General features: G+C 41.6%; 1 protein-coding gene and 1 long non-coding RNA gene across 6 annotated transcripts in view; one reads left to right on the forward strand and one right to left on the reverse strand.

The window, feature by feature from the left end:
* The window catches only part of LOC141505475 (uncharacterized), a 255,502-nt gene extending 233,465 nt beyond the window's left edge, over nucleotides 1-22,037 (reverse strand). For 2 of the 3 annotated variants that reach the window (XR_012473615.1, XR_012473614.1), the window contains exon 1: nucleotides 21,477-22,037. This is a non-coding gene — a long non-coding RNA (uncharacterized LOC141505475). The remainder of the gene's footprint in view (nucleotides 1-21,476) is intronic. The other variant, XR_012473613.1, reaches the window with a different exon arrangement.
* Nucleotides 22,038-22,424: 387 nt separating this feature from the next.
* Nucleotides 22,425-26,493, forward strand: part of SALL1 (spalt like transcription factor 1) — a 16,924-nt gene continuing 12,855 nt past the window's right edge. Inside the window, exon 1 of one of the 3 annotated variants that reach the window (XM_074211336.1) lies at nucleotides 22,425-22,613. In XM_074211336.1, coding sequence (XP_074067437.1) covers nucleotides 22,538-22,613 — 76 coding nt within the window. In that variant the 5' untranslated portion in view covers nucleotides 22,425-22,537. The other 2 variants (XM_074211335.1, XM_074211337.1) reach the window with 2 other exon arrangements.

Consider the following 26,493-nt stretch of genomic DNA (forward strand, 5'->3'; position numbering starts at 1 on the left):
AACCTCAGTAAAGCAGAATAAAAAGCACTTGCACTATCTACTTCAGTGAATTGTAGGAGTGAAAGTACTTGAAATACCCTAGAAATATGAGTTCCTGTTATTAGTTCAACTTCTTTATTTTAGAGGGGAGGAAATTGAAGCCCCTAAGTGGTAGTTTGCCCAACATTACACAACTAGCCAATGGCAGAGTCAGGGATTGGGGGCAGAGGATAGAGAGAGCTGCTATTCTCTAAACTTTTCTTCTCCCTCCAAGGAGGCAGAGCTAAATACTTCTCTGGGCTTTTCTATCTCATCTCTGGGAAAAATGGGTTAATACGGGGCAGCTAGGTGGCATAATGGATAAAGCACCGGCCTTGGAGTCAGCAGTACCTGGGTTCAAATCCGGTCTCATACACTTTTAATAATTACCTAGCTGTGTGGCCTTGGGCAAGCCACTTAACCCCATTTGCCTTGCAAAAAACCCCTAAAAACAAAACAAAAGCAAAAAAAAATGGGTTAATGCAAGAGCTTTTCTCAGGTTGCCTCACTGCCCACTCATCCCTACCCCTTTTCTCTGCAGAGATTTAGTCAAATACAGTCTGTTAATTAGTTTAATTTTTATCCTACAGAAAATGCAATGGCCCTTAGGTCTCTGTGGGCTAATTTTTAGTTTTTGTTTTTTTACTGTACCATATTCTCCATGTATTAACATGTAACTTATATCACCAGCATTGTACTAAGTCTTGCTGGGGATAGAAAGGACATGGAATAAGAATAAGATTGCATGTGCCCTTGAAGAATTTATAATTTAAGTGTTATAATGTAATGGATACAGTGCTTGTGCTTGACTTAGATCAGGAAAATTGAGTTCAAATTCTTTCTAACAGTATGTGATGCTGGGCATGCAAGTCACTTAACTACTTCCAGCCTCAGTTTTCTGTAAAATTAATATGAATTAATATGAATAAATATTAATATAAATAAATATTAAAATTAATATAAAAACAATAATACCTTTTCCAAGGTAGTATCCTCAGGTTGTCCTGAAGATAAAAATGAGATAACACATGTAAATACTTTTAAAACCTCCTATAAATGCTATTGTTATTATTATTATTATTATTCAATGAAGTAATATGGAGCAGTGATTTAACTAAGTATAGCATAGACTGGGTTACAATAATGTAGCAGAGAGTAAGAGAGAAAGAAATGAGAACTGAAGTATATAAGTGAGGGAAAGCTTCTTGGAGGAAGTGATATCAGATTGGGATGGACGCAGAATGACATTCATTCCTTACATAGATGGCAATAATATGAGTGAAGGCATAGAAAAGAGTGACATAGGATATTGTAAAAAAAAAACCTCAGTTTGAAGAAGAATTGGATGTGTATTGGAGAGTGAATGGGATAGAGTCTAGAAAAGGTGAAGAAAGATCCAGATCTTGATAGGATGAGTGATTTAGACTTCAAATGATAATAACTTTTCTTTTTGTAACATTCTAATGTTTGTGAAGAACATTAACAGCCCTGTGAGGTAACGCACATATATCTATTCTGAGGATGAGCAAAGAGATAGAAAGGCTAAATGATCATCCCAAAATTGGCACAACTAATTAACATCCCTATCATAACTGAGATTTACACCAAGTTTTCCTAACTCTAAACCAAACTTATTTCAATTTAACATCCTGAAAGAGAATACCATTGCAGATTTTCATCCTGAAGATTGATGTGCAGATAGCTGTGTTGGGGAGATTTTTGACCTGATAGTTCTAGGCATTATGGGAATGTAACAGGGAGAGCTAGACTCACTAAAGATAAATTATCCTATCAATTTTAAATTCAAATGTATTAGGGATTATGATTCTGAGGCCATCTATAAAATTCTTATTAAACGAGTAACTGAATTATTGGAGTAAATAAATTATTGTGATGAGTATGAGAAAGTAGAGATTTCTAACTCTTCTGAAGAATCCCAAGCACCATCTCAAGACAAAGTTCTCAGGATCATAAGGGAAGATGGACATGTGTCCTGTCGTTTCCCTTCTTGCCATGCTGGGGCTAACTGCTCCAACTTTTCTCTTGTCTCATTAAATTCCCTTCAGTGAATTCTCCTTTTATGAACTGGTTCTCCTTCCCTTTCCTAAAGTGAGGGGGTGCCCAATATGATCATTGTCATTGTGTTGGAGGTGGGACTAAGTCAAAGGACTTGTTAAAGGATGTGTTGCAAAGTATAATTAGCACTGCAGCACTGATGGAATATAATTGGCAGAGACCCAATGCAGGGTGTCTGTGTAATGTATTTGTTTTGGCTAGAAACTGGACAGTGGCTAATGTCACAGCTGGGAAGAACAATTAGCAAATTCATGAATAAGAGTTCTGTTTACACTTCTGCTGTGAAGGAAAATCATTTGTTAGCTTAAGAAAGAACTTATGCCTTGATTACAGGTGTCATTATACTCAAAATATTGACCAAACCTAGGACCCTGCTGCAAATGCAAAATGTGTTAAATTCACACATACTTATAGAAATTCCAGCACATTACCAGGTACTATCGGGCACTTACTGCTCTAATGAAGGTAGATGTGAGTGGGTTTTTTTTAATTAGACTTGACAAAAGAAAGGTAAATAGAACCCTAATTATCCAAGCCATAACTAGAAATAGCAGCACCTGGAATAAATTAGCTGAGGGAAAGGAGGGGTCTAAGATATGACCACTCTTACACAAGGTTGAAGTAGACTGAAAACAGAGGTAATAGAAACTGATGCTGCTGAGGAATTGGGAGGACAGTTGTTTTAAGGGGGTGAAATGGAGAAAAATATGAGCCAGATATTGAACTGATTGGGGATGGAAAGGGAATAGCCTTGAAGTCTATAAGTGACCGCGATAAGGATCTGGTATGATGGCTTGAACTTGAAAGGAAGATTGGCTAATGAATAGCTGAGTGATGGGAGCCAAGGGAAATTCTGAAAAACTTAGTGAGAAAGCAATGAATATACTAATTTGTCCTCCTGGCCCTCTATGTCAGTGGTTACAAGAGAAAAGGAACAGATAGCTTGGAGAAGATGTCAAGAGATATGGTATCTCCTAGTGAAAGATAGGTTTCAGTGAGAATAAGAAGATGGAAAGACTGTGAGATAAAAGAGACCTTAGTTGAGTTTGTTAACAAGGGAGGATTTCCAAGGGACAGAGAAAGATAGGAACCAGAGAGGTGAATTAAGATTACTAGTGGGAGGTGGAGAAGAGGGTTAGAGAAAATCAGTGGAGGTCAGAATATCCTGCCTGTACTACTGATTTTTCATGTTATCCTATTCTGATCGGATATTAACCCTACTTACTGATCCCCCACATTGATTTATTCTCCCCTCACACTGATTTCTCTTCCTCACACTTCCTCCACAGGTCTCTTGCATTGACACTAGAAATGTTTCATAGTGTAAATGCTTAGAGGAAGGTGAATTAGGGAAAGAGAAAGTCAGCTTTCAAGGGGAGGTAAAGAAAAAGGTGCAATGGAATATTCTGGATTTAATACCATGGGAGGTGGGCAAAATGGAGCCAATCAGACAAGAATGGAGATGGAGAGAAAGGAAGTACCTCTCCATCTTTTCACTAGCTACCCTTTGCTAATTCTAACTGCTCATTACTAAAAAATAGTAATTCTTGTGTGTGTGTGTGTGTGTGTGTGTGTGTGTGTGTGTGTGTGTTGATATTTACAAACCATTTTCCTTAACAAACCCTATAGGATCAATAATTAATGAGGAGTAAACTGAACTCAGATCAGAGAGAGTAAATGACTGATCCAGGGTCACTCAGTTTGTAAGTATCAGAGCTGAGATCAATCTGATCCAAAAGCTAGTTTTCACTGATTCCTTGGCAAATATTCATTCAAATCTTTCACAGAGCTTCTCTAATTGTTCTTCCCTGTCATTAAGAGTAGCTGCCTTGGGAACTATGATTGAAATATTCACTACATATAGGCAATCCAAGAAGAATGTCAATATAAGTAGGCGGTAGTGTGAGAGAAAATCAGGAGGTCTAATTCCCTACTACCTCTGGAGCAAATCTGATATCTTCTGTTTAGCATTCAAGACCCTTCATAACCCAACCCCTTTCTACTTTTCAGGTCTTCTTATACCTTACCCTCACATATTCTGCAATCTAGGGACACTGGCCTCCTAGCTGTCCCTCCAATACGCCACTCCATCTCCGGACTCCATTTTCACTGGTTGGTTGTCTTCTATTCCTGAATCTCTCCCTACTTCTTTCTTACCTTTTCTGGTTTCCTTCCAGTCTTAGCTAAAGATTACCTTCTAAAAAGAGTCTTTCCCAGTGTTCCTTCATCTTAATGCCTTTCCTCCATTGATTATCTCCAATTAATCTGCTTTGTAGATAGTTATTTGAATATTTCCCCCCCACCAGACTATAAGTTCCCATCAGTGAGAACTGTTGTCTTTTGCCGTTCTTTGTATCCCTAGAATTTAGCACAGTATCTGTTGCCTAATATATTCTAGTTGACTGATTCCCTGACTGACCTGGTGCCAATTTTAACTTTCATACATTCAATGTTTGACTTTTCTCACCAGCAAAACAGGGATAATATTATTTTCACTACATACAGGGTTATTGTAAGGAAAGAGCTTAAAGGTAAATGACAAAGCACTAAAGAAATGTGAATTATTATTATAAACCAATTGAGACCATAGCATGGATAATCCAACAATAATAGACAATACAAAAATGTTTTTGTTTAACTGTGAAATCTATTAGTTATCATTTGTGCAGCAAATTTCCTTTCTTAATGTGGTTTGCCTATCTTGATATTAAAATTATTTTCTATTCCCTGACCCACAAAGGGGTTTAGGAAGCAGGAGATTCTGACAAATTAAGAGAGGTAAGCAGTAATGAAGTTATTTTAAAGAGGAATTGTCTATTTGTGATCATTCCAAAAATTGATTTCTTTGGGGGATTCTCTAAGATATGACCTACTCCTACTCAGATTGCCTTTGTCCATTCTTTTCTGGAAATAATACTGTTTTTAATGCTGGAATCCCATTGACCAATCCTGAGTAGTTCCTTTCTTCTGATATCAGAGATAAGAGACCAATCAGATATGTCAGAGCCAGACACCCCTTCTCCCATTCCTCTACAAAACCAACAACTGTCAGCCACGTCCTTTGGTTGTTCCAAGGTGGAAGAAGTTCAGGCTGTAACTGTATCCTACATTAACTAGGAAGGTTTAGAAAATTTCTAACAGATATATAGGGGACAAATCATATACACATCTACACAAACCAATACTCCTCCTATCTCCCTATAAAACCTATGATGCTCCCTACCTCCTTTAGAGGTTCCAATGTAAAGGAAGATAAGATTGTATTTGTCTCCTACATCAACTTGGAGGAATGGAAAAGAGTGTCGAAAACTGGATGTGCCAAATAAGAAAGTAGAAGTTCTGCAGTAAAACTCATGGACCCTGTAAAGTTCTGTTTTCCTCATCCTATCAACCTTGTCTTCCTCTTTCTACTTTGATCTAATGATCATCACCTTCAAGCTCCATAATATTCCACATTTGTCTTAGTGCTGCTTCCCCAACATGTCACTGTTAAATATTTAATTTTTAGGCCTTGGTCTTCCCTTTTTTGAGTTAAAACAAACTACAATAAAGACCTAGCTCACTGGCCCAAATCTTTTCTAAGATTTTCTTTAAGTTCTTCTACTACTATTATGAGTAAGGAGGGTTCCCCCACTCAGGGTCCAAGGGGTAATATTATTTGGTTGGTTTTTGATCAGTTCTCAAAAGAAGCTCACCTGAAATGTTTGGGGACAGGGACTTATTGAGCTTCTATTACAGAGATCTTTTTTGTGTAAAAGTTATACCTGGTCATTATATTCATATAACTATCCTGATTTCAGAGATAAACTTGAGAGACCCTTCATCCCACAACAACTACCCACAAATAAAATATCACAAAGGGGTGTAACCCTGGGTAATCACTTTACTTCTGTATGTTTTTAGTTTCCTCATCTGTTAAAATAGGAAGAATAACACCCACTTCTCCTGGGATTTGTTGTGAGTATAAATGATAAACAAAAAAATTGTAAAAGTACCTTTACAAACCTTGAAGTGTCAGATAAATTCTAGCTCTTTCTTATTACTTACTGAATTTTTGTATCAAAGGTTTAGAATTATAAGTTATCTTAGAGAGGAGAAAATTAAAGTACAAGAGATGAGGTGACTTTGTCCTGGGGCACAAACACATCCTATCTTATTATAAAAATGCCTGAGCTTCATATATATAATGGGTATTTCTTGCCTCCTCAAAGGATGGGGGAGGAAGTGTGTTTAGAACAGAAAATTTAAAAAAACAGAATAAAAAAACTAAACCTATCTAAAGTGTGACTTGAACTACATGTTCCTGACTCCAAGGGTATTGTCCTGCCCAGTACTGCACACTTTGAAGTATCACTTTTAAAACAAAAGAAATAAAGTTCCTTAATTTGAACGTAGATGTATGTTTCTGTTTGTGTGAGAGAGAGAGAAGAGAGAGAGAAGATAGGGTGGGGTGGGGAGAGCAGGGAGTGAGTGCACAGAAGGATGAATGACTCTAAGCAAGATAAAATATTAGTTAAAACAATAGACGTTGAGTATCACAGCTCTGCTAGCCTGGGTCTCTTTAACACAATCTGGACACATCCTCTCTTGACACACACTTGATATACTCTGAAGGGAGACCCTTTAGAATACATTGTTGTATGCTGTGCTCTCTAGAGTGATAGGTAAGGGTGACAACATTATGGCTTTTTTTGATTTCAGGGATTTCTCTCCCCAGAAGGGTTGAATCCCTGCAGTGGGAAGATTCTAAATGTATTAACATTAAAGAGGGCTTTTGACAACTGCCCTTATTAGCAGCAGAAAAGGTGATTAAGTCAGGCCCAAGGGTATGACCCACAATCAACCTAATAGAACCCAAAGAGTCTTATCTTCTAGGAGGGATTATTATATAGCAATCCTCCACTGGAGGAAGAGAAAGGATGATCCAATTCCTACCACTTTAGGCCAATTCTATTTACTTTTCTGTAGTCATCTTTTTTTTTAACCTTAGATCTTCTGCCTTCATTAGATTAGTAATAAATTCCCAATAGTTAATGGTAATGTTATTGGAATAATTTCTATTAGTATGCATAAATTCAATACATTTTTTTTTTTTTTGCAGCAAGGAAGGTTCCTTTCCACTCCCTAAACACACACACCCTCTATTAAGCCCTAGAATGCCAACTACCCACTGGGAATATGCCCTATTTTTCCTCCAAAGAATTCCCACCTTTGTTCCAGCATAACCCTATGATAATAACGAAAAGAAAACTCCCAGTTTCACCCCTGCAATCCCAGTCTCCTATTCTAAACTTCTGAGGAGCGCTACTCTCTTTAGTTTTTGGAATTTGTGTATACTTCCTACTGTTCAATATGGCTTTTGAACAGTTTACTCTTTTCTTTTCAAAAGGTGTAAGTCGCTATGTCTAAACAGGACTGACAGCTGATTCTGTCTCTTTTACTTTATAAACTCTTAGACACAGACCCTAAAGATGTCCTCTGGATGCTCAGAAAAGTAGGTTAATTGATACTGGAAATCAGAGTGATGGGCACATCGTTTCTTTACACGGTTTGGATTGGGTGTTTGGGGTTGTAAAATCTTGCGAGTGAAGACGGACCTGGAAATGTAAGTGAATGGAATTCATAGGCATTCTAGTTCAGATTGATTACATTCAACAAGATTTTAGCAGAGGATCCCATATGTCACTAAGGGATGGGGGTAGGGAATGGGAGTAAAGGCAGCAGTAGTTACATGTCCCAAATTGCAGTTTGCAATGATATATCTTCCAGAAAGGACATTATTGCTGGCTTGCTGACGCTTCTCTATCAGACCGTGGAATGAGGATGGATAGTCTACTGAGGTTTAAAGCACCAAGTATATCCATGCGCGCCCACATTGACACACGCTCCCTTCTGAGGGATTGTAGAGAAGGCTGCCACATAGTCCTCATACCACCAGCTTTCCCTGACTTTTTTTTTCTAGTTCCGGGGAGGTAAAGAAAGCAGTAGATCAATAAGATGTCTTGACTGAAGCTGCCTGCAGCAGTTCCATTTCTCAGGCTGGACACCGATCTAACTATCAATAGCAATAAGAGGCTGTCTCAGACAGAATTAAGGCTCTTCCTTCTGTAGGCCTGTCTGGCCATTACTGATAAACATCTCGGGCACTGCATTGCCACAAATAAGACCATTTTAAACTTTAAATTTAATCTGCCAGAGCCATCCAATTCTATTAAAATTTTCTTTGAGTTGCTAGATATGTTTTTAATGTGGCTAATTGGTTCAGGTTGGGAGAAGTTGAGGAATATAATAACACTAAATTTTTTATTGAAATGCATTTTTGTCACTAAGCACAAGATGCTGCCAAAGGGAATTCTATATACTCTTGCTGTCGATCTTCCAGGGGACCCAAATACCATTGAGATCCATTCCAAATTAAATTATTTGAGGGAAGCTAAACCTTGTCAGTTCCTTCTGATGGGGGGGGGGGCAATATTCTGCCAAACCATTGCCTAAAGAGCAATTTTCTTTCCTTTGTTTTTGAAAAAAGAATAAGTTTTTAGAAGTAAAAGCTGAAAGGTGGATCTAAGCAATTAATCTGTCTCTCAAAAGTTGAATGTCCATTTATAGTAAAGCAGATCTCTCCGTGGAGGTGGAAGAAATTGGTCTTCAAAAGAAACTGACTGAACTGCCCTGGATGAGACTCCATAACTTACTTGACTAACAGCACATTTAGGGTATTTCCTCAAGTCTTTTTTTTGTAAATGAAATCTCTAGATGTATGTATCTTAAATCTTGGGGTGGGGGGCGGAATATGGGCAGTCTCTTTGGAAAATTAAGAACATAACAAAACAAACACTTGCCTTAAAATATCCCCCCCCCCCATGAGGGGAAGCTTCTTAATTCAAACAGCTCTCTCTGAAGAAATTCAGTGCACTCTTCCAAGAGAGAAGTTACAGATAACCCAGTTATGTTATCATATATGTAATATGGTATTTTGAGGGATAAATAGGCATGTCCATTCAGTCTTCTTTCTGGTCTAGAAAATTTAGGCATAGGACAATGAGGCAACATTTCCCAGTATGGATTTTTTGACAGTTCTATGATCATTCCTCATCTGGATACTAATAGATGTGCTTCTTTTGTATTTCTTTTGTATTTATGGTTAAGTAGGAAATCAATGGTAAAAATAATATCTTCCATTGATATTATTCTTTCTAGAAAGCCATTCATCAGGGTGACAGTGAAAATGAACTCATTTTCCAAGGACAAATAGAGATCCATAGAACTCCAGAGATAGGTTAAACCTTGAAGTCTAACTCAAGCCTAAAAGAGGGCAAATATTCCCCTTATGTTAAACAATAAACATTATTAATTCTTAATGAAGTGTGCTAGTGTTGGGGGACATCAAAAGTTTAGATAATACACTATCTCTTCAGCCTCATTAACTGACAATCTAATTCAAAAAATCCCCAACAAAACCATATCTTGTACTTCAGACTTGCTGAAGACAGGTCTTCTTCATTATTTCCAAAGGCAGTACATTAGACTTTGAGATTCCTATATGTCTTGTGAAACTTTTCATTATATGAAGTGCAATTTGTCTCAGTAACTCCTGAACCCCATTGCTCCTAATACTGCAGGACTAAGCAGAACAAGCAGACCCTTCAAATATTTGAATTCAACAATGGTGCTTTCCTCCATCCCTTTATGTCTTCCTTGAATCTTCTCTTTTGTCAGTCCTTGTATGGTATAGATTCAGATCACCTCACTATAGTACTGTTTGTCCTATTCTGGACATTGTCTGTTTAGACTAAATAGACAACCAAGCATTATTACCCTGTTAGATTAGACTGCATATGAGATCAGACAATTCAGAAAAAAATAGATTCAACTTAATTTAAATCTATGCAATATTGATGGGCATATTATAATAGGGTTGTATTATATCTTTAGCCAAATATTTTACTGGAGCTAGAAAAACCCCTATACTTTGAGATTTTTACCCTGACATTCTCACCTTAAGGACTCAGTAAATAACAGCTTCTCTATAGATTTAAATGAGCTCTGTATTTTTGGTTCTCTAGTTTAGTAAATGTAATTGGTCCAGATTTGACTTTCCAATGACCATGACAGACTCTTGATATTTATTTCTGTCCTCTGCATAACTCTTGCTCATTCTCACTATTACACCTTTGCCTATGCTGTTCTACCAAAGAATTCAGTCTTTCTGTTTCTCTACAATTTTTGGTCTGGATTCAACTTATTCTTCAGAGTTGAACTTTAGTTATAGAATCCTAATCGATTTTAGTTCTGAAAGGGACCTAATACCAGGCCAAACCCTTCCCCATTCCTCATTCTGTAGAGGAAAAAAACTGAATCTCAAAGAGCAGAAGGGGTGTTCCAATGTAGCATAGGTATCATAACTAGGATTTGGAACCTGTTTTTAAAAATCCAAGCTCCATTTGACAATGGAGCTGCTCCAAGAAGCCATCATTAGCTATTGAAATTTACAAGAGTCATATCCCTATATGTTCAAGGAGTTTCTACTTCTTTGGGTTAAATATGTCACAATTTGGTAAAAATTAAAGCATATTTGATAAAAGGAATTCTGCACAATAGGTTTCTTTCATCTGTGTAAGGGAAAGGAAATGCTGCAGTGAAAGAAAGACCCATGCCAATCATGATCATAAGCTGGATGACCTGGGTTCAGGTTCATCTCTCCGATCTACCAATATATCTTTGGAAGTCATTTCCCTCCCCAGAGACTCACTCTGTTTCCTCCTTAGTAAAATAAATGAAGAAAGAGGAATTAGGTTGGCCTCTTGAAGAGAAATAAATAGCTTTAGGCTTTGTAAAGTCCTTTGCATAAAACTTAAATTTCACAGAGGTATTGTAAAAAAGTAAGCACTTTACCTATTATTGCCCTTATAATAACACAGGGATGCACAGAAAAATTTAGTAATTTATACAGGCATAATCATACAAAAGTGGAATCAGTATTTGAATATTTCCTTGATTGCCAGAGCAATATACCATTGATGCCTCTCAAAGCAAAGAATTTCATAAACATTTCATCACTTTATTTCCAAAGTTGACTTCTGGGTATGGTCATAGCATTTAGAAGCAGAAAGGATTAGATAATCTAAACTCTTCATCTTTAAGTGAAGAAACTGAGGCAAACAAAGGTCAAGTACTCAAAGAGTTACACAGGTAGTGTGTAGTAGCACTGATTCAAATCCAGATGATCCTCTGTCTCCAACCTCAGTTCTGAATTCATGACATAACTCCCAAAAGAACTGAGAGTTTGTAAAAGTCTGCCCAATTAAAACTCTAGGTGTAAATTAATTGAGATTAAGAGAGATGAAAATGTACTTTTGTGGGTATTGAACACTTGGATATACCATCTATGACTCCAATAATACCAAGGCAAAGAACTGATCAGTTCATTGTAAACAACGTTCATCCCAATCATAGAGAAAACAACTACTACAATAATAATATGGTTTACTTTCATTGTACAGAGAAATCTTCAGGCCCTGATCCCCTTCACAGAAACAGAGCTAAATAAAATAAACCTTAGAGATCATCTAGTTCTGACTTTTCAAAGAAAATTCCAGAGATGCAAAAATAACTTTTCTAAGATGAAACAGTTCTTAACTGGCTAGATTCAAAATCTGAACCCAGGTTTGATTCAGAATTCCAATTATATTTCTCTACTGTTAGGCTCCTTCTAGATATACTTCTCTAACTGCAGAAAACTTCAGAAGCCCCAGAGATGTAAAACAGTCTTTTTTTCCCCTCTCAACAGATTTTTCAATTCAACCCAAATATTAAGAAAGCTATTCTATGAACAATTAAAAAATTTTTTCTTTCAAATAGAATAACTGAAAGGGTTTTTTTCTTTGTTTTTAATCTACCATCACCACGTATACAATCCTTAATAATCATCTTGAAAGCATTTTATGGGATAAACTTTAAAAATTAAAATAGATTTGATTTTATGAATAATTAGAAACATCCCCCCACACATATATACACACACACACAGACACACACAGCCAGAGCCAGGGATTGTTGCTTTTGGAACAAACTTCCTAGGATGAGCAGGATAAGACAGAATCCAGAAAAGATTATAGGAAGGATTTGGCAGTAGCCAAAGCTTGTTGGAAAAACTGTATCCAATCTTCACCCAAATAAATGATTCTAATTGTCATATAAATCATTTCAAACGCTCAATCATTTTAAAGTCCCTGAGATTTTACCCATCTGGATAGTGAAGGACACTTACTGATAATTTACATACCATCTTACATACTACCCCTCATGGCCCAGCATACTGTTTTATTTTATTTTTTAAGAGGAACAATTGAGATTGAAGATGAAATTAAGGTTATTCACCTCAACCTTGAAGAAGAAATATCATCCCACTATTATCTGAAAATGCTGTAAAGAATGTTTATAATCAGCTATTTCCAAGGAAAATGTGATGCTATCTAAAAATGCAAACACAAGAGTCATATCCTTATTTTCTCATTTTATAAAACATTTTTGAATAAATTTTTTTTATTAAAAATGTGCTAATCCAAAAGCAAGGATCATTGTCCAGCAGCTTTGATTTTTGTTTAGTAATGACATGATGATGGTGGTGATGATGGCAAGGAGAAAGAGATATAGTGAATAGAGAACTGACCTAAAATCAGGAAAATGTAGCTTCAAATTTCACTTCTGACATTTACTGACTGTGTGACCTTGGGCAAGTCATGTAACCTCTAATTGATATAGGCAATTCCATAAGACTCATAAATTATGGAAAAACTTCAGACCTTTAGTGTTAAAAATTTTTATCATCTCATCTGAGATGTACTAACTCTGATGGAAATTACAGATCTAATCCGATGATGATAATAGTAAGAGTAACTGTTACATCAATTTCACAACCTTTAGATAGTATAATTGCAGATTTGAGAGATACATGGCATTTAAACCCACAACAGTGGATTGCTGAGGCTTTTCCATAGATCATTAGATTTTGGTCACCTCTACACATAATGGCCTGCAGTAATCACCTTGATTAATTTTTCTAGACTGGCAAAATAGGAAGCAAAATTAGCTGGAAGTGACAATGTAATACTGCTGCTTCCTACAATGCCTGTTTAGCTTATCTCATTCAAGAGGTCTCAGCAAGAGCTGAATGTATTTGTGTTTGTGTGTGTGTGTGTGTGTGAGAGAGAGAGAGAGAGAGAGAGAGAGAGAGAGAGAGAGGTTTCATCCCAGAGTTGTAGTCCATACTATTATAAACAAACAAAATTAAAAAAACTGCAAAGTCAGTGGCACCTGGTCTCTGGTTGGCCCTTCAAAATAAACAGAAAAGATTGCTAGATTTGGAGTCATCAGACAAAAGTTCATATTCTCACTTCTTCTCTAGGTCTCAGTCACCAACAACTTCATCATCAATCACAATCACAAAAATAATTTATTAAGAACTCAATATGCATCATCAACTGTCCTAAGCAATAGAAATAAATAGAAGTAGAAAGAAAGATGGTCCTTTATCCTCAAGGAGCTTATATTCTATTAGAGGAAGACAATTCATAAAAGGAAGCTTAACATATTCTCTAATGTTTTTCTATGAAGTTTTCTATCTTAATCATAAACTCCCCAAGTTCAGGAGTCTTTACAGTCTTCTTTGTACCTCCCCCTTCAATAACTACTTTTTTTCATTGTTTAATGGATGTTCTTTAGAAACAGCTAGAATAAATTGTCTTTTCCTCTCCCTGAAAGAAAGACTAGCTCTGGGCAAAGCTTGCCACTGCCCAAGAGAGGTCATACAAGAAACAAATTTTCTCTTCCCAAAAAGTTTAGCAGCTCATTCCTCTCTGCAGTCCTCTTGCAATTTAGAAGACTTGGCACAAGTAGTACAGATTGCCACTTTTAGTTCCTGACACCTATTATGTATTTGTCCTGGGGTTGGGAGGAAGGGGAACTTTCACACTTCTCTCAGTAAATTGAAAGCTCACCTATTTCCAAGTCATTTTCCAAGGGCTTCAGAACACACATAAGGAAAGAAGCCTAAACTCTAACTCCTAGAAGGTCAAGGGAAATAAAGCTCTCCCCTGCCAGTTTTGGATAGATTTCAGACCAGTGGAAGAGCCAAGGGACTTTTGGGAGCAGTGAGTACACTTCAGACAGTTATTCTCTCAAACCCAAATTTGGAATGCCTTTGGGACCAAGAAAATAGGGAAACAAGACTATCCCCAGGAAAAATGTAAGCCATTTGGAGACTGTACCCTCTATACCTTGAATTCCTCTAATTGTTTTGATCTGGTAGAAGTTGATGGAATTTTCTGAGATCCCAACTTTGCTCAGTTCTCAGCAATGCATTAAAGTTTTTGCAAAAGAAACATAATCAGCTTTTAAGCAAATTCTAGTAGAGATTGTATTTTACTACAACCGTTTCTTAAAATTGGAACAAAAAAAGGCTTTGGGGTGGGGGCCAGGAAGGGGATGGGGGGTGAGGGGGTAGTGGTAAGAATTTTTAGCCAGGAGGATGAAGGAAAAATTGGATCAGATTCCTAACATTAATGTGAGTTTTGGGGGAGGACAGAAGGGGAAAATAATGTTTTTAGGATTATCACTTTAAAGGATAATTGCTTCTGTTTTGAGAAGGCTTGAGAGAGCCAGGAGATCTAGACAGGCTACAAGAACAAGGTTTGGAAGAGGGTATTTTAAAGAATTTAAACCTATTTACTAAGCCAGATGTCAAGATAGAAAGGGTGGTAGCAATGGGATTAGTTTTGTTTTCCTATTTTAAAGGCTAAGGCAACATAGCTAGAGTCAGAGAACAAGACAATGACACAGCGACTCAGAAAATTCCTTCTAGCTTAGAGAGGGACAGAAAGAAAAAGGAAGGGTTTAAATGAATGAATGTATTCTCTCTCTCTCTCTCTCTCTCTCTCTCTCTCTCTCTCCCTATTAAGAAATCCTGATTCTCCTAGCAGACAGGTATTTCATTGCTGGTAGCAATGCAGAATTGTCTAGTAGTTTGGGGTAGAAATTGTCTCTAATTCTAATAGGGAAGCAGAAAAGAAATGCATTTTAGTAAGATTGATTAGAATTGGGCAAAAATCCCCAAAGCTCTTGAGGTATCCATAAGAACCGAATCTCCACTCCTGGGAAACCTGCTTCCTGAGAAAAGCAGGAAAGAAATATTATAAAATCACTGGGCTTTATTTCTAAATCTCTTGATATGATCAACACTTTTCATTGGAAAAAAGACAGATGACAGGACACTAGGGATTATCCCAATGTCCTAGCCATGTTTTTATAAATTACCGATTATGACAGTGATGGACAGGACATACAGTAAAAGGTATGTTGATAAAGTTGCTGGAGTCTCTGCCCTGTTTTCAAGTTTTTTCTTCATCATTTAATTAATGAAAGGAGAAAAGAAAGGTGTAAGCTTGATTTCACTGTGAATAGGTTTCCCCACCACCAATAAAGCTGATTCACATCCGGTGACAATTATTGATGCTTGGTTGTTGTTGGGGGTTTTTTTCTCTCTTACAAAGGACTTTGGCTGTGGAAGGTGACAGAATATGGTGTTTTGTGTTATTTTTTTAGAAGTTACAGTCAGTTGGCTGCCCTGTTCATATTACTGCCTGGTGTGAATAATCTTACTTCTGCATCATTTACCAAAACAAAAATAAATTCACACAACATGCCCCCAGTGTGCCCATACTCAGATAGAAGGGATTCACCTCTCTCTCTCTGTCTCTGTATTTCAGTCAATTAGTTGATAAACAGGACGATTTCCCTTTGGATAGGGTTAGTTATCTCATAGGAGCTAAACACTAGTTATTGGATAATGGGCAAACTCCCCTGTGGAATGTTATAGTCTTTTTTTTTTATTGGATTCGCTGCAGTATATACAAATTATCTCCCCCCCCCCCTTAGATAATCGTGCAAATGTTTCAGAGAAAAAAAAAACGATAGGTTTTCTTTTTCTTAAATTGGGATTGTTCCGGATTTTTTCCCTTAGGGCATTTGTCTGGAAAATGTGTCACGTAGGTACTTACAGGTCAGTATTTGGCATTTGAGTACAATGAATTTTTAAGAATGAAACATCAGCAATAGTAGAACGCTAGAAAGTTTGCTTTTTTTATTGTAAGGGTCCTTGGTGAGGGTGAGTTTTTAAAAACCTCGATTTTGATTCAGTCTGGAGAAAGGAAAGGTGAAGTTTGCTGTCCGAAAAAAGAGAAGACAATTCGCTTTCAGGGCGCTTCAGGACAGGGACGCCAAGGGTTCAACAGTTGCCTCATAAAGTGGGACTAGGTTTATATTTCTCAGGCCCGGGTGTGGTCTCTTCCGAGCCTCTCCTAGCTCTGCAGACTTGCTTTCTCGGGCTCCAATAGAGCCTGTAGTGGAAACAGACGCAAGCGACCCTTCGTCTAGCACCAGGAGTGTGTGGTTCTTCAAGGAGGCAAAGGAGGCTCTCCAATCTGCAAGTCTAGAGTTCTGGGCGAGGTCGACTTTTTCGCTGACTGGGACTCAAATGGTGAGGCGGGGCAGGGGCAGGAGGTGGGGGGCGGGGGGGGGGGGGGAAGGTGACTGGAAAATCCTTATTAACCAGGCTTGAATCTGGGCTCTTTCAAGCTCAGTACCGACTCCTAGAAGCCTTGTGGGGCTGGGGGCACCAATTCGGACTCACTTGGCATAGTATTCTGTGCTCTACCTTCACTATTCTGCAGGACATCGAGCTAGAAGGAAATGAATGTACCTGACTATCACTGAGTTATCTCGGAGGCCTCGGATAGATGCCACCATCATTAGACTAGTATATTGTAATTTCGGACATTCTCTCTCTCTCTCTCTCTCTCTCTCTCTCTCTCCTTTTCTTCTTTTCCTTTCTTTCTCTCCTTATCCCCCCCCCCCACTCTTCTCTCACTTTCTTCTTTTTTTAAAACTGATTACATTTTTTTGGGGGGGGGAAACTTTAGTTGGTGCAATGTAAAAGGTTTTTGATTTTTTTTTAAACCATATTCCAATACCTATTTCTGTTTTTACAAACTTCACTGTTTCTGTTTTGCACCTCTGAAGAATCGTATCCCTAGGCCTTAGTCATATGAGCTCGGGAGTGTTCCCCCTTCTCCTGGATTAAAGGTTTTTCCACTCCCCAACTCCGGAGGCAACCCTGGTGGGAATGCAAATAAACGAATCCAACCAAAACCCGGGTATTTATATCTGCAAATACACAAACACCCTTACACACACACACACACACACACACACACACACACACACACACACACACACACACAGTCTTTCTCTCTCTCTCTTCTCTCTCCTCTCTCCTCTCTCTCTCTCCTAGTCTTCTCTATTTCACCCGCCTTCAGGGGCAACGAGGGAAAGGGAGGAGGGTGACTTGGAATTTGATTTCCAGGTTTCTTCGCCTAATGGTTTCTCATCAGTCCTGCATATCCAGATGCTTTCCTTGTCGCCCTCCCACCCCAAAGCTCACACATTCCCCGCTTTTCGGCGATATTTACTTTGTATTTGAAAAAGCATCATTCTCAGCGTTCCAACCTAGTGAACCCCGGGAATGGGATGGGGGAGGGGACTGCAAGGATGTGGGCGCTCAAAACTGGCGGCACAATTGCCCTGGTCCAGAAATGAGGGGATTGAGGTGAAGGCAGCTGAAGAGCTCGGGCGTCACCCGGGTTCCAAAGACCTTGCTGGTTTAGGCACTGGAGGCCTTCCTCCTAATTCCAATTTGGGAAGCTAGATCGGCCCCCGCAGCCTTTAAAAACAACATTGCCGCTCCGTTTCAGGCGACTTTGCTGGGGATGGCTGTGTGAAAAAGAGACAAGACTTCAGGCCTTCCCCTGAGAGCCCCTCCCAGGAAAGTAAATCAGAAAATGGGGAGGGGAAGGAAAGGGGGAGGATCTCTGAAATCCTTGGCCAGATCATAGGACTGGGAGAGGGGAGGGAAAGAGAAGATGCTGGCCCTAAACTTTCTCCACGCGGCTTCCTTTGACAATTGCAGCTGCGGCCTCCTGACTGTTTTCCTTGCTCCAGCTGTCTCTGTATTCGCCCATCTGGACTGGGGCCTCTAAAGGGCCCACAAATTTGGGGAAAGTCTAGAGAGCAAAGGTGTGTGTGTGTGTGTGTGTGTGTGTGTGTGTGTACACGGGAGGGGGACTCCAAAGTAAGAGTATTAAAAAACAAACTTTTATTTCCACCCCCACCCCCACCCCCCAATCCCCGGTAAAAGCAGCCAAGCAAGCAGGAGAGGAGAGGAGGAATGGTAGCAAGCGGGTGACAAGTAGGGCCTCTCTGCTTGCTCTCCGATCGCACCCACATATAGGGAATAATTTCGCCGCTCTTTTGCTTCTGGCACCCTGACCCAGACCTGATTCTATTCGTAATCTCCCCCATCTCCAAACACCTCCCCTCTGTGTCTCCTAAAGCCGGACATCGATTCCCCAGCCCAGCTGCTTCTCACCCGGGGGCGGATTTTCACTGTGCAGAAATATAGATCGCTGATCCCTGGGGCCCGAAAGCAAGAGAAAGAGTCAGGACCAAGCGTTGGAGATGCTAACTCTGCCTCTTCCTTTCCTTCCCCCACTGTTCCTCCTCCTCTCCCCAAATAAATCAGCCCTCACTGAGCCACTAAAGTTCGAGCAACATTTCAGCCACAGTGTCTGTCCGTCCGTCCATCTGTCCGTCCGTCTGTGTCTGTCTGTCTGTCTGTCTCTCTCTCTCTCTCTCTCTCTCACACACACACACACACACACACACACACACACACACACACACACACACACTCGGGCTGCCCTGACATCTTGCCATTCGAGCTTGTAAACACTACGAACTTCAGCAGAAGACAATGGCACTTAATTGATGTATTGCTAACAACAATAAAGAACAATTCTTCTCTTTCCCTTCAGACACTATCTCTCCCCCTCCTCCTTATTCCCCTCTCCACCTATCTCTCCTCTCCCTTCCCTTTAAAGTCAAAGAGAAAGAAAACAAACAATACATTAGCCATCAGATTCGTATTCTAAGAGTACCTCTTGTCTCAATGCTATAGAGTATGGAAAGGAACGAAAAAGTTACTAAAGTTTTGTGGTCCCGGTAATTCAATTTTTTTTCCGCGAGTCTATTTCACCATTAAAAATTTAGACAACTAGTTTTGCGTTTTCTTTTCTTTTTTCTTTGCGAGGATGGGTAGTGAAAGAAAAATTCGTATATTCCTACATCAAAACACGCACCCACACCCACCCCCGACAAAGTAACATTCTGCGTGTGCAATTGTTCAGGAAAGACAGATTTTGGATTTACACTGAACGTACAAACGAGAAAAATGCTGCGTGTGCCTAGTAACTGCTCTCCTTCCAGCGGGTTTTTGATGGTTGTTAGGTCTCCAGGGAAGGTTCCGGGGGGGGGGGTATGAAAGTGTGAAAAACGAGTGTGTTTGTGTGTTCACACAAGTATTTGCGGGTCTTTGAAAGTGCTCTAGCGTTAACGCGCATCCTTCTGTCAATGCGTCTCTGGGAGGATTTGGGGTGTAAGTACTGGTGAATACATTTTCTTGCGTCTCTGATCCGCACACAAATTGGTGCGGGGAAAGGAGAGTGGCTGACATATCAGGCGCGAAGTAGATCCATCTTTACTGAGGGGATCTCTTTAAATATTCAGTGGAAAATAATGGCATCTGAAGCGGCACCTATAGAAACATTATTATCTTCATTTTTCAACATCATTCCCACTGATAGATTCGTTTGTCTTTTAATCAAAATCTACTGTACGCAACAGGACCCGGGAAGGTGTGTGTTTGTGTGTGTGTGTGTGTGTGTGTGTGTGTGTGTGTGTGTGTGTATGTGGGGGGGGAGGAAAACGCTTAGAGAAAAACTGATGCTGGTGGAAGAAGAGAGAGACAGGAAAAGAAAAACAGAGCTAAAGAACTAGGAAGACTAAGAGAAAAGCAGTTATAGAGCTTAGGGAAAGGTGTGGGAGGGAGACAGACTCTAGGGAAACTAACTCCTCTGAGGAACCTCCAGTAGCATAAGCTAACTGCGCGCTGAGCTAGACTCCCTCTTCCTTGTTTCTATTTCTAAGATGAACCGTCGGTTAAAACTGCAAGCTTTTCCTGCAAGAATTGCAAAACCAGGAGCAATACTTCCAAACCAGGAGTCCTTTCCTTTATATTCCCATCCAGGTTTCCTAAGGTCACTGGGAATGGAAATATCTCTATCCCTTTGCTTAACTCCTGAATCCTATAAACTTCGACCTTTCCTTCCCTTTACAAAGAAGTTTGTTATTCCTCTGAATTACCCTGACCCCAGAATAAATGATGCGAGAGGAAGCGAAAGAAAAAGAGGGAGATCAGTCCAGGTTCCCAAGGGAAGGGACAGAAGTTCTACCAGAACCTCGGGTTCGGAGCCTTGGATAGCAGTGAGAACTGGGGAGGGTGACGCAGGACCCAGGGCTGGGGGAGACGGGGAGGGTTAGTTTTCTCCCGGACCGAGCGCTGCATCCCGGGACCCTAAAGTTCCTTGGTAGTGTTCAACAACCGAAAGAAAGCAGAACGTTACAGTCAAAGGGACAGGAGGACACAGACGCTCAGAGCACCTTCCCAGTTGTATTCGCTCACGCGCACACACAGACGGGCGCGCGCACGAACACACACACACACGCACACACACTAATTTTCAGATTCTGCCTAGAAGGACAGAGACATAGCCAGGGCCAGCTCCAGTGGCTACCCCTTTTGGCCCCCCAATCCCCTGTAAGACTCACAGCGCCCCCCTCAGCTAACAGTCGCACAGTGGACAGAGGCCTGGGAAGGGTGCGAGTCGCCTGGATCCAGGGCCTCTGTCACGGGTCACGGGCCTAGGATCTTCGTCCTGGACCCCAGCTTTGGGGCTGATGCGATCGCTTCACCCCGTCCCAAGTTCTGTAGGGGCAGGAGGGGGGAAGGACGGCCAAGTAAGGATAGAGAACGTGGGATAGGATCCTCGGTGCCCAGCCCCCCGACCCAGCCTGCTCGGAGGATAAAACTCCCTTCAATGGACAGTCCCCCTTCTCTGCCCAGGGCTTCTGGTCTTCACCTCCGCCTCTGCCGCCTCCTCCTCCTCTCTCCCGGCCAAGTGACGCTCCCACCAATCAACCTCGGGTGGCGCGGGGCTGGGGGGGGGGGATGGCAAAAGAGGGGGAACATTTGAGGGGGCGGGGCGGTCTGGGCCTCCCCCTTATCCCACCCGGGCCCCTTCTCCCGAAAACTAAACTTAGGTTCTAATAGTCCTGGGAATGAGTAAGGTAGAGAACGGGTACGAGAGAGAAAGGAGGGGGAGAAGGGTCAGGAAAGGGAAAACAAAACAAAACAAAAAACCTTCCCAAACCTTTCCTGGATCCTCTTCTCCGCACCCCGGGAGCCCTGGATACTGGGAATTGCAGAGCTCTGGGAGAGGAGCTGGAGAGCTGGGAGGGAGGGAGTGAGAGAGAACCGTGGCGGACACAAGCAGGAGACAAAATTACGCTGGACTATTTTGGTTTTTTTCCCCCCAGTGTGGGTGGGTGGGTGGAGGCGATACTTTTCCGCTAGTGTTTTCTGATTGAATTTGATGGAAGGGAAACGTACAACCAGATCCCGATAGGGGTTTAAGGGCTTCCTCTGGGCCAGTCGCTTCCCAATCAGGGATTCCGCGTAGATCCCCCCCGAAACCTTGTCATCCCACCCTTAGCAACTGCCCTGCACACGTCCCTCAGCACTGGGCATCCCAGCTTGGTCAGAGGAAGCGGCAGCTGCTAGAGTCTGTGGAGCGCGGTCCAAGTTGGGAAGTTTGCAGTCCTCTCTGTCTGCGTCCCACTTCTCTTCTCCCCCCCCCCCTTCTGCCTTTCACCCCTCCCTAACAGTATTTTAATTTCGGGGAGGGCTTGCTCTTTTGGATCAGCCCAGCCTGAAGCGGGGAGTTGGGGAAGGGGGGGTTGGGGGCGGTGGGATGGGGGGGGACGGAGACTGGGACTGGGGGAAACTCGCATTCCTACAGAAGGCAGGCCGACAGCGCCCGCCGGAGTCCCAGCCGGTTGCTAAGAGGGTTAACACAGTCTCCGGCTCCGCTTTGGGGAGAGACAACCCCGCGGCCGGCTTATTGGGCAGGAGCGGCAGAGAGACAGGGGTCTACAGCAAATCACGAGCTAATTGATTAAGGCGAGCGGGTTTGAATAGCGCTGGCCCGTTGCCAATCGCCTTTCAAAGAGCCCCTCTATGATTAATCGCAATGCATTATTGATAATCATAATTATAGCAGGACACATGCGCGCTGCGCGGAGGGCCGGGGAGTCGGGGAGGGGGGCGGGCAGGCGGGAGGGGGGAGCCACCGCCGCCGCTCGATTTCCGTAATTTTGAGAAGATTTTTTTTTAGTAATTTTTTATTCTGCCCCAGCCGATGTTTGAGCCAGCATGTCGCGGAGAAAGCAAGCGAAGCCTCAACATTTCCAATCCGACCCCGTTCTGGCCTCGCTCCCCCAGCGAGATGGTGAGTCCCCCAGCCCGCGCAGCGCACACACACACACTCACACTCGGACCTCCCCACGCTCCGCACAACCCCACGCGCTCCGCACCAACTTCCCCGCCGCCGCCGCCGCCTTCAGACTCCTGGCTTTCCCTTCATCTTGACGATTTTATTTTAAACCTATATGTATATATACATATCTATAACTATATATCCGCCTCTCTCTCTCTCTCTCTCTCTCTCTCTCTCTCGCTCTCTCTCCTAAAAGCAAAATGAGACTCGCCTAGCTCTAACACAGCTTCAAGAGTTGCCTGTTTCATCCACATTTTGTAGGGAGGGCAAGAAGAATATTTTTCTTTCTCTTTTCCTCCTTCTTTTTCCGGGGAGAAGAGAGACCCTGCCGTGGGGGAGGGGAAGAGTGAAGGGAGGGAGAAGGGAGAACCCGGCGGTGGGTCCCCAGCGGAGCCGGGACTGGGGAAAGGACGCGAGGACCGGGACCCGATGCCTCCGTTAGGGATCGATCCTCCCCGCGGTCCCAGGGCTTGTGGCTGCCGCTTCCTTCCCGGCCCCGCCGCTTCCCTCCTACGTACCCCGCCGCCACCGCTGCCCCTTTCGGTGGACTACAAACCCTCCGGCTCCGTCGCCCCAAGACAAACCCCCATCCCTTCGCCGCACCAGTCCTGTCTCGGGAAAGGAAGTTTACTTCGTCGCCCGGAGCTGGGCTCCGAGTTGGGGGGGGGGGGAGGGTGGGGACGGCGAGGGGGGGGGGACGGCGGGAGATGCGCCTCTTCTCTCCTTCCCTGCCCCCAGCCCCGGCCCCGAAAGCACAAAACCCACACCTCCCTCAGGGGTTGCCCGGCGTGGTGGAGATAGTGACGGGATCGAAGCGGTAGGGACTCTTCTGGGGTCCCGGGATTGGGAGAAGGGGAGAGCGAATGCAAGGTCTGCCTACGGTAGACTTGGCTGGAGCCCCGGGGGCGCGAGCCGCCTTTTGCCCGAGGTCAATGGGGCTGGCTAGAGGTAAGGACAGGGGCCTTAGTTAATTCGATTCCCACCCCTCATCCGCCTCAGCATCTTCTGGGTGGTTGGAGGTGGGGTGGCTAAGGAAGTAAGTTCCCTCGTTGGGTACTTCGGCTGGCTAGGGTTGTCGGACTGAGAAGGGACTGCAGAACTTGGGAGAGGGGAGCAGTTTAAACACCCCCCCCCACATTTTCTCTCCTCCCACTGCAAGCAGAAAGTCACTTGGTGCTGAATAAGAAGGAAGTACTGCAAAGTTTTGTTTTCTGGGAGAGCAGGAACGATAATTGGGTGAGGAGGGAGAGGGGAGCCGGGGCAGAGAAATCTACCTTTGGTCCCCTAGTAATTCAACTTCAAGGAATTATCAGGACCGAGACCCTGATAGAAGAAAAAGGAGTCTCCTTGGGATCAGTTGGGACCATCCGGGACATTCCGGTTTGGGGCTCCTCAGGCCGCCTCTGGACAAGGCGTAGTCCGCAGCCAGCTCAGCTGGGGTTCCGGGCCCTAGATTCTTTCCCCATTCCCTCCCTAGACCCGAAATTGTCGGGCAATGGATGGGGATGGGGGAGGACTTGGGAAGAGGAGAGAAGGAGGAAGGAGTTTAGGGACCAGGGCGTTTTGGAGGAAGACCCGGGGCCTCTGTAAGTTCAGCCCCCTCATCATACTTCTTCACATTCATCTTAATACCCTAAATCTCTCGACCCAGAAAAAAGTAGGCCTGACCTCTACAGCCTTATGGTCTGGGGTCCTCGTACCCCTCCGGGCCTGGCCTATTCCCCTAATTGCCACCTCTGGATCCCGGGAGACTCCCCGGAGACTCAAGGATGTCGAAAAGACAACCAACATACATCAGGGAACCCTTTTCCCACATCCCTCACTCTCATTCACTCTTTACATACTCTGGAAATTTGGGTATAAGGGAGGTTGATAAAGAAGAGGGATCGGAAGATTGAGTGTCCAAAGGAAAGCCCTTTGGCAGTAGGATTTAGAGCCTCGGGTTCGGGTACCTCAGACCGGGGACATAATTTAGGGGTCTGCGTTGGCATATAATGGAATATCTATTTTGCAAATAATTTTATTATTTCCATTCAACTTAAACCCATCTAGTATTGGGTGAAAAAACTAACACCCCTGAACTTAACCTCCTTCAACCTGTAAATACTTCAGCATTTAACTAATGAACTTGTGGGAAGCAAAAGTTTTGTTTTGTTTTGTTTTGTTTTTTCTGCTTTCCCAGGTAGTTCTGAAGCAATCCCCCCAAAAGTTTTTGGTTTCTGTGCATTCTGATTTTTGAGTATATTGTTACCTTTAAAAGACATTTTGATTTTTATTTTAGGTTTTCAAAATTCAGGGCTTCGGCAAATCTCATTTTCTAGCCTTTTTCTTTTCTCCTGCCCCTGCTCTAGAATCCTGCTTTTTTCAATCGTTAATATTTCTCATAAAGGGTAGCATAAAAGAAATTCACTACCTCATTTTCTTAAGTTTATTTGAACGTCAAGGTAAGTTAATTAAGTAAATAAGTGAGAGTCAGGGTTTTTTGTTGCCCCCCCCCCTTTTTAAATGGTAGCAGTTAACTATTAGAAACAAGGTAGGAAACTTCCCTCTCAGCTAGGATCCTTCACCTCAAACCCCCTCCTTCCCCCTAAGTAGTAATGGTTCTAGGTTATGGCTTTTTTTACATGCTTGAACAATAAGTTTTGTCGAAGTTGCCTGGAGGGTAGATTTTGTAATAGTGTTACAGGATTTAGTATGTTGTAATAATATTAGTATACAACTAATCCTACAGAGCACAAGCCTTAGAAGAGTGCCTTTCCAATTCACCACACATCGCCTGAGTTTATTTGTGAGAAATATGGAGTTTGGTGTTCATTATATATCTTAGAAGTACCATATATGTATGTGTGTGTGTGTGTGTGTGTGTATTATATATATATATATATATATATATATGCCTAGATGTAGACATCTATATTTTATCCTTTAACTCATAATTTCTACAAATTATTCAGCATCTCACTTCTACCCACTCCCTCCAATCATATTATCAGCTGTGGGTTTTTTGTTTTAAAGATAATTTTCCCAAAAAAGGCAGTTAAAAACATTAGGAGGGAAATTAGCTTTTCTACAAGGATGTTGCCTTAAGTTTAGAGGTAGGTTTAAATTATAATATTATGAAACATTGAAGAGATAAAAGTTATACTTTATCTTTATGTAAATAATTATTCATTCTTATCACAACCTGATCTCACCACTTTAAATTTGTGTATTTTTTCTTCAAAATATGACCCAGGAAATTGTCTCCCCCTTCCTCTGACCTAACAAACTTCTTAAGAAGTGTGGGCACAGTTGTTCAAGTCAATTTTGAAGACTAAAAGCTCATTTGTATGCCTGATTACTGAGAAAGTCCTAGCCATCTTAGGGATGTCTTCTTAGAACTGCTTTGCCAAGTGAGAGCAAACAGGAATATGTTTTTGTCATCTTTATCATTTAAATTATATTTAAGCAAATCTGTAGGCACAAGAATTACCACATAAAATAGGTTCCTAAATTGGGAGGGGGGGCAGAAAGGTTGAAACTGGTTAATATTATTTATCATAGAAAGGATATTCAACAAGTCAAGAATCATTGGTCAAAAAAATGAACATCCTTTTGAAGATTGTTTCTTTGGATTAATAGTTCTGAGAAGAGATAGCATGACATTTATATTTTAAATGTGTTTTCTGGGAATTTGGAATTTTAGTTGCTTTTTTTGAGTTTCTTGTTTCTATGGGTTTGGTTTTTTAATTTGGTTGGTTTTGGTTTTGACATAGAATTAGCTTTGTGTCCAAATTAACCTTCATACAATTTGAGAAAATGACTTTATTGTTCAAAGTTTTTGAGGGAAAGG

The sequence above is a fragment of the Macrotis lagotis genome, chromosome 1 (assembly GCF_037893015.1).
Source record: "Macrotis lagotis isolate mMagLag1 chromosome 1, bilby.v1.9.chrom.fasta, whole genome shotgun sequence".
NCBI classification, from domain to species: Eukaryota; Metazoa; Chordata; class Mammalia; order Peramelemorphia; family Peramelidae; genus Macrotis; species Macrotis lagotis.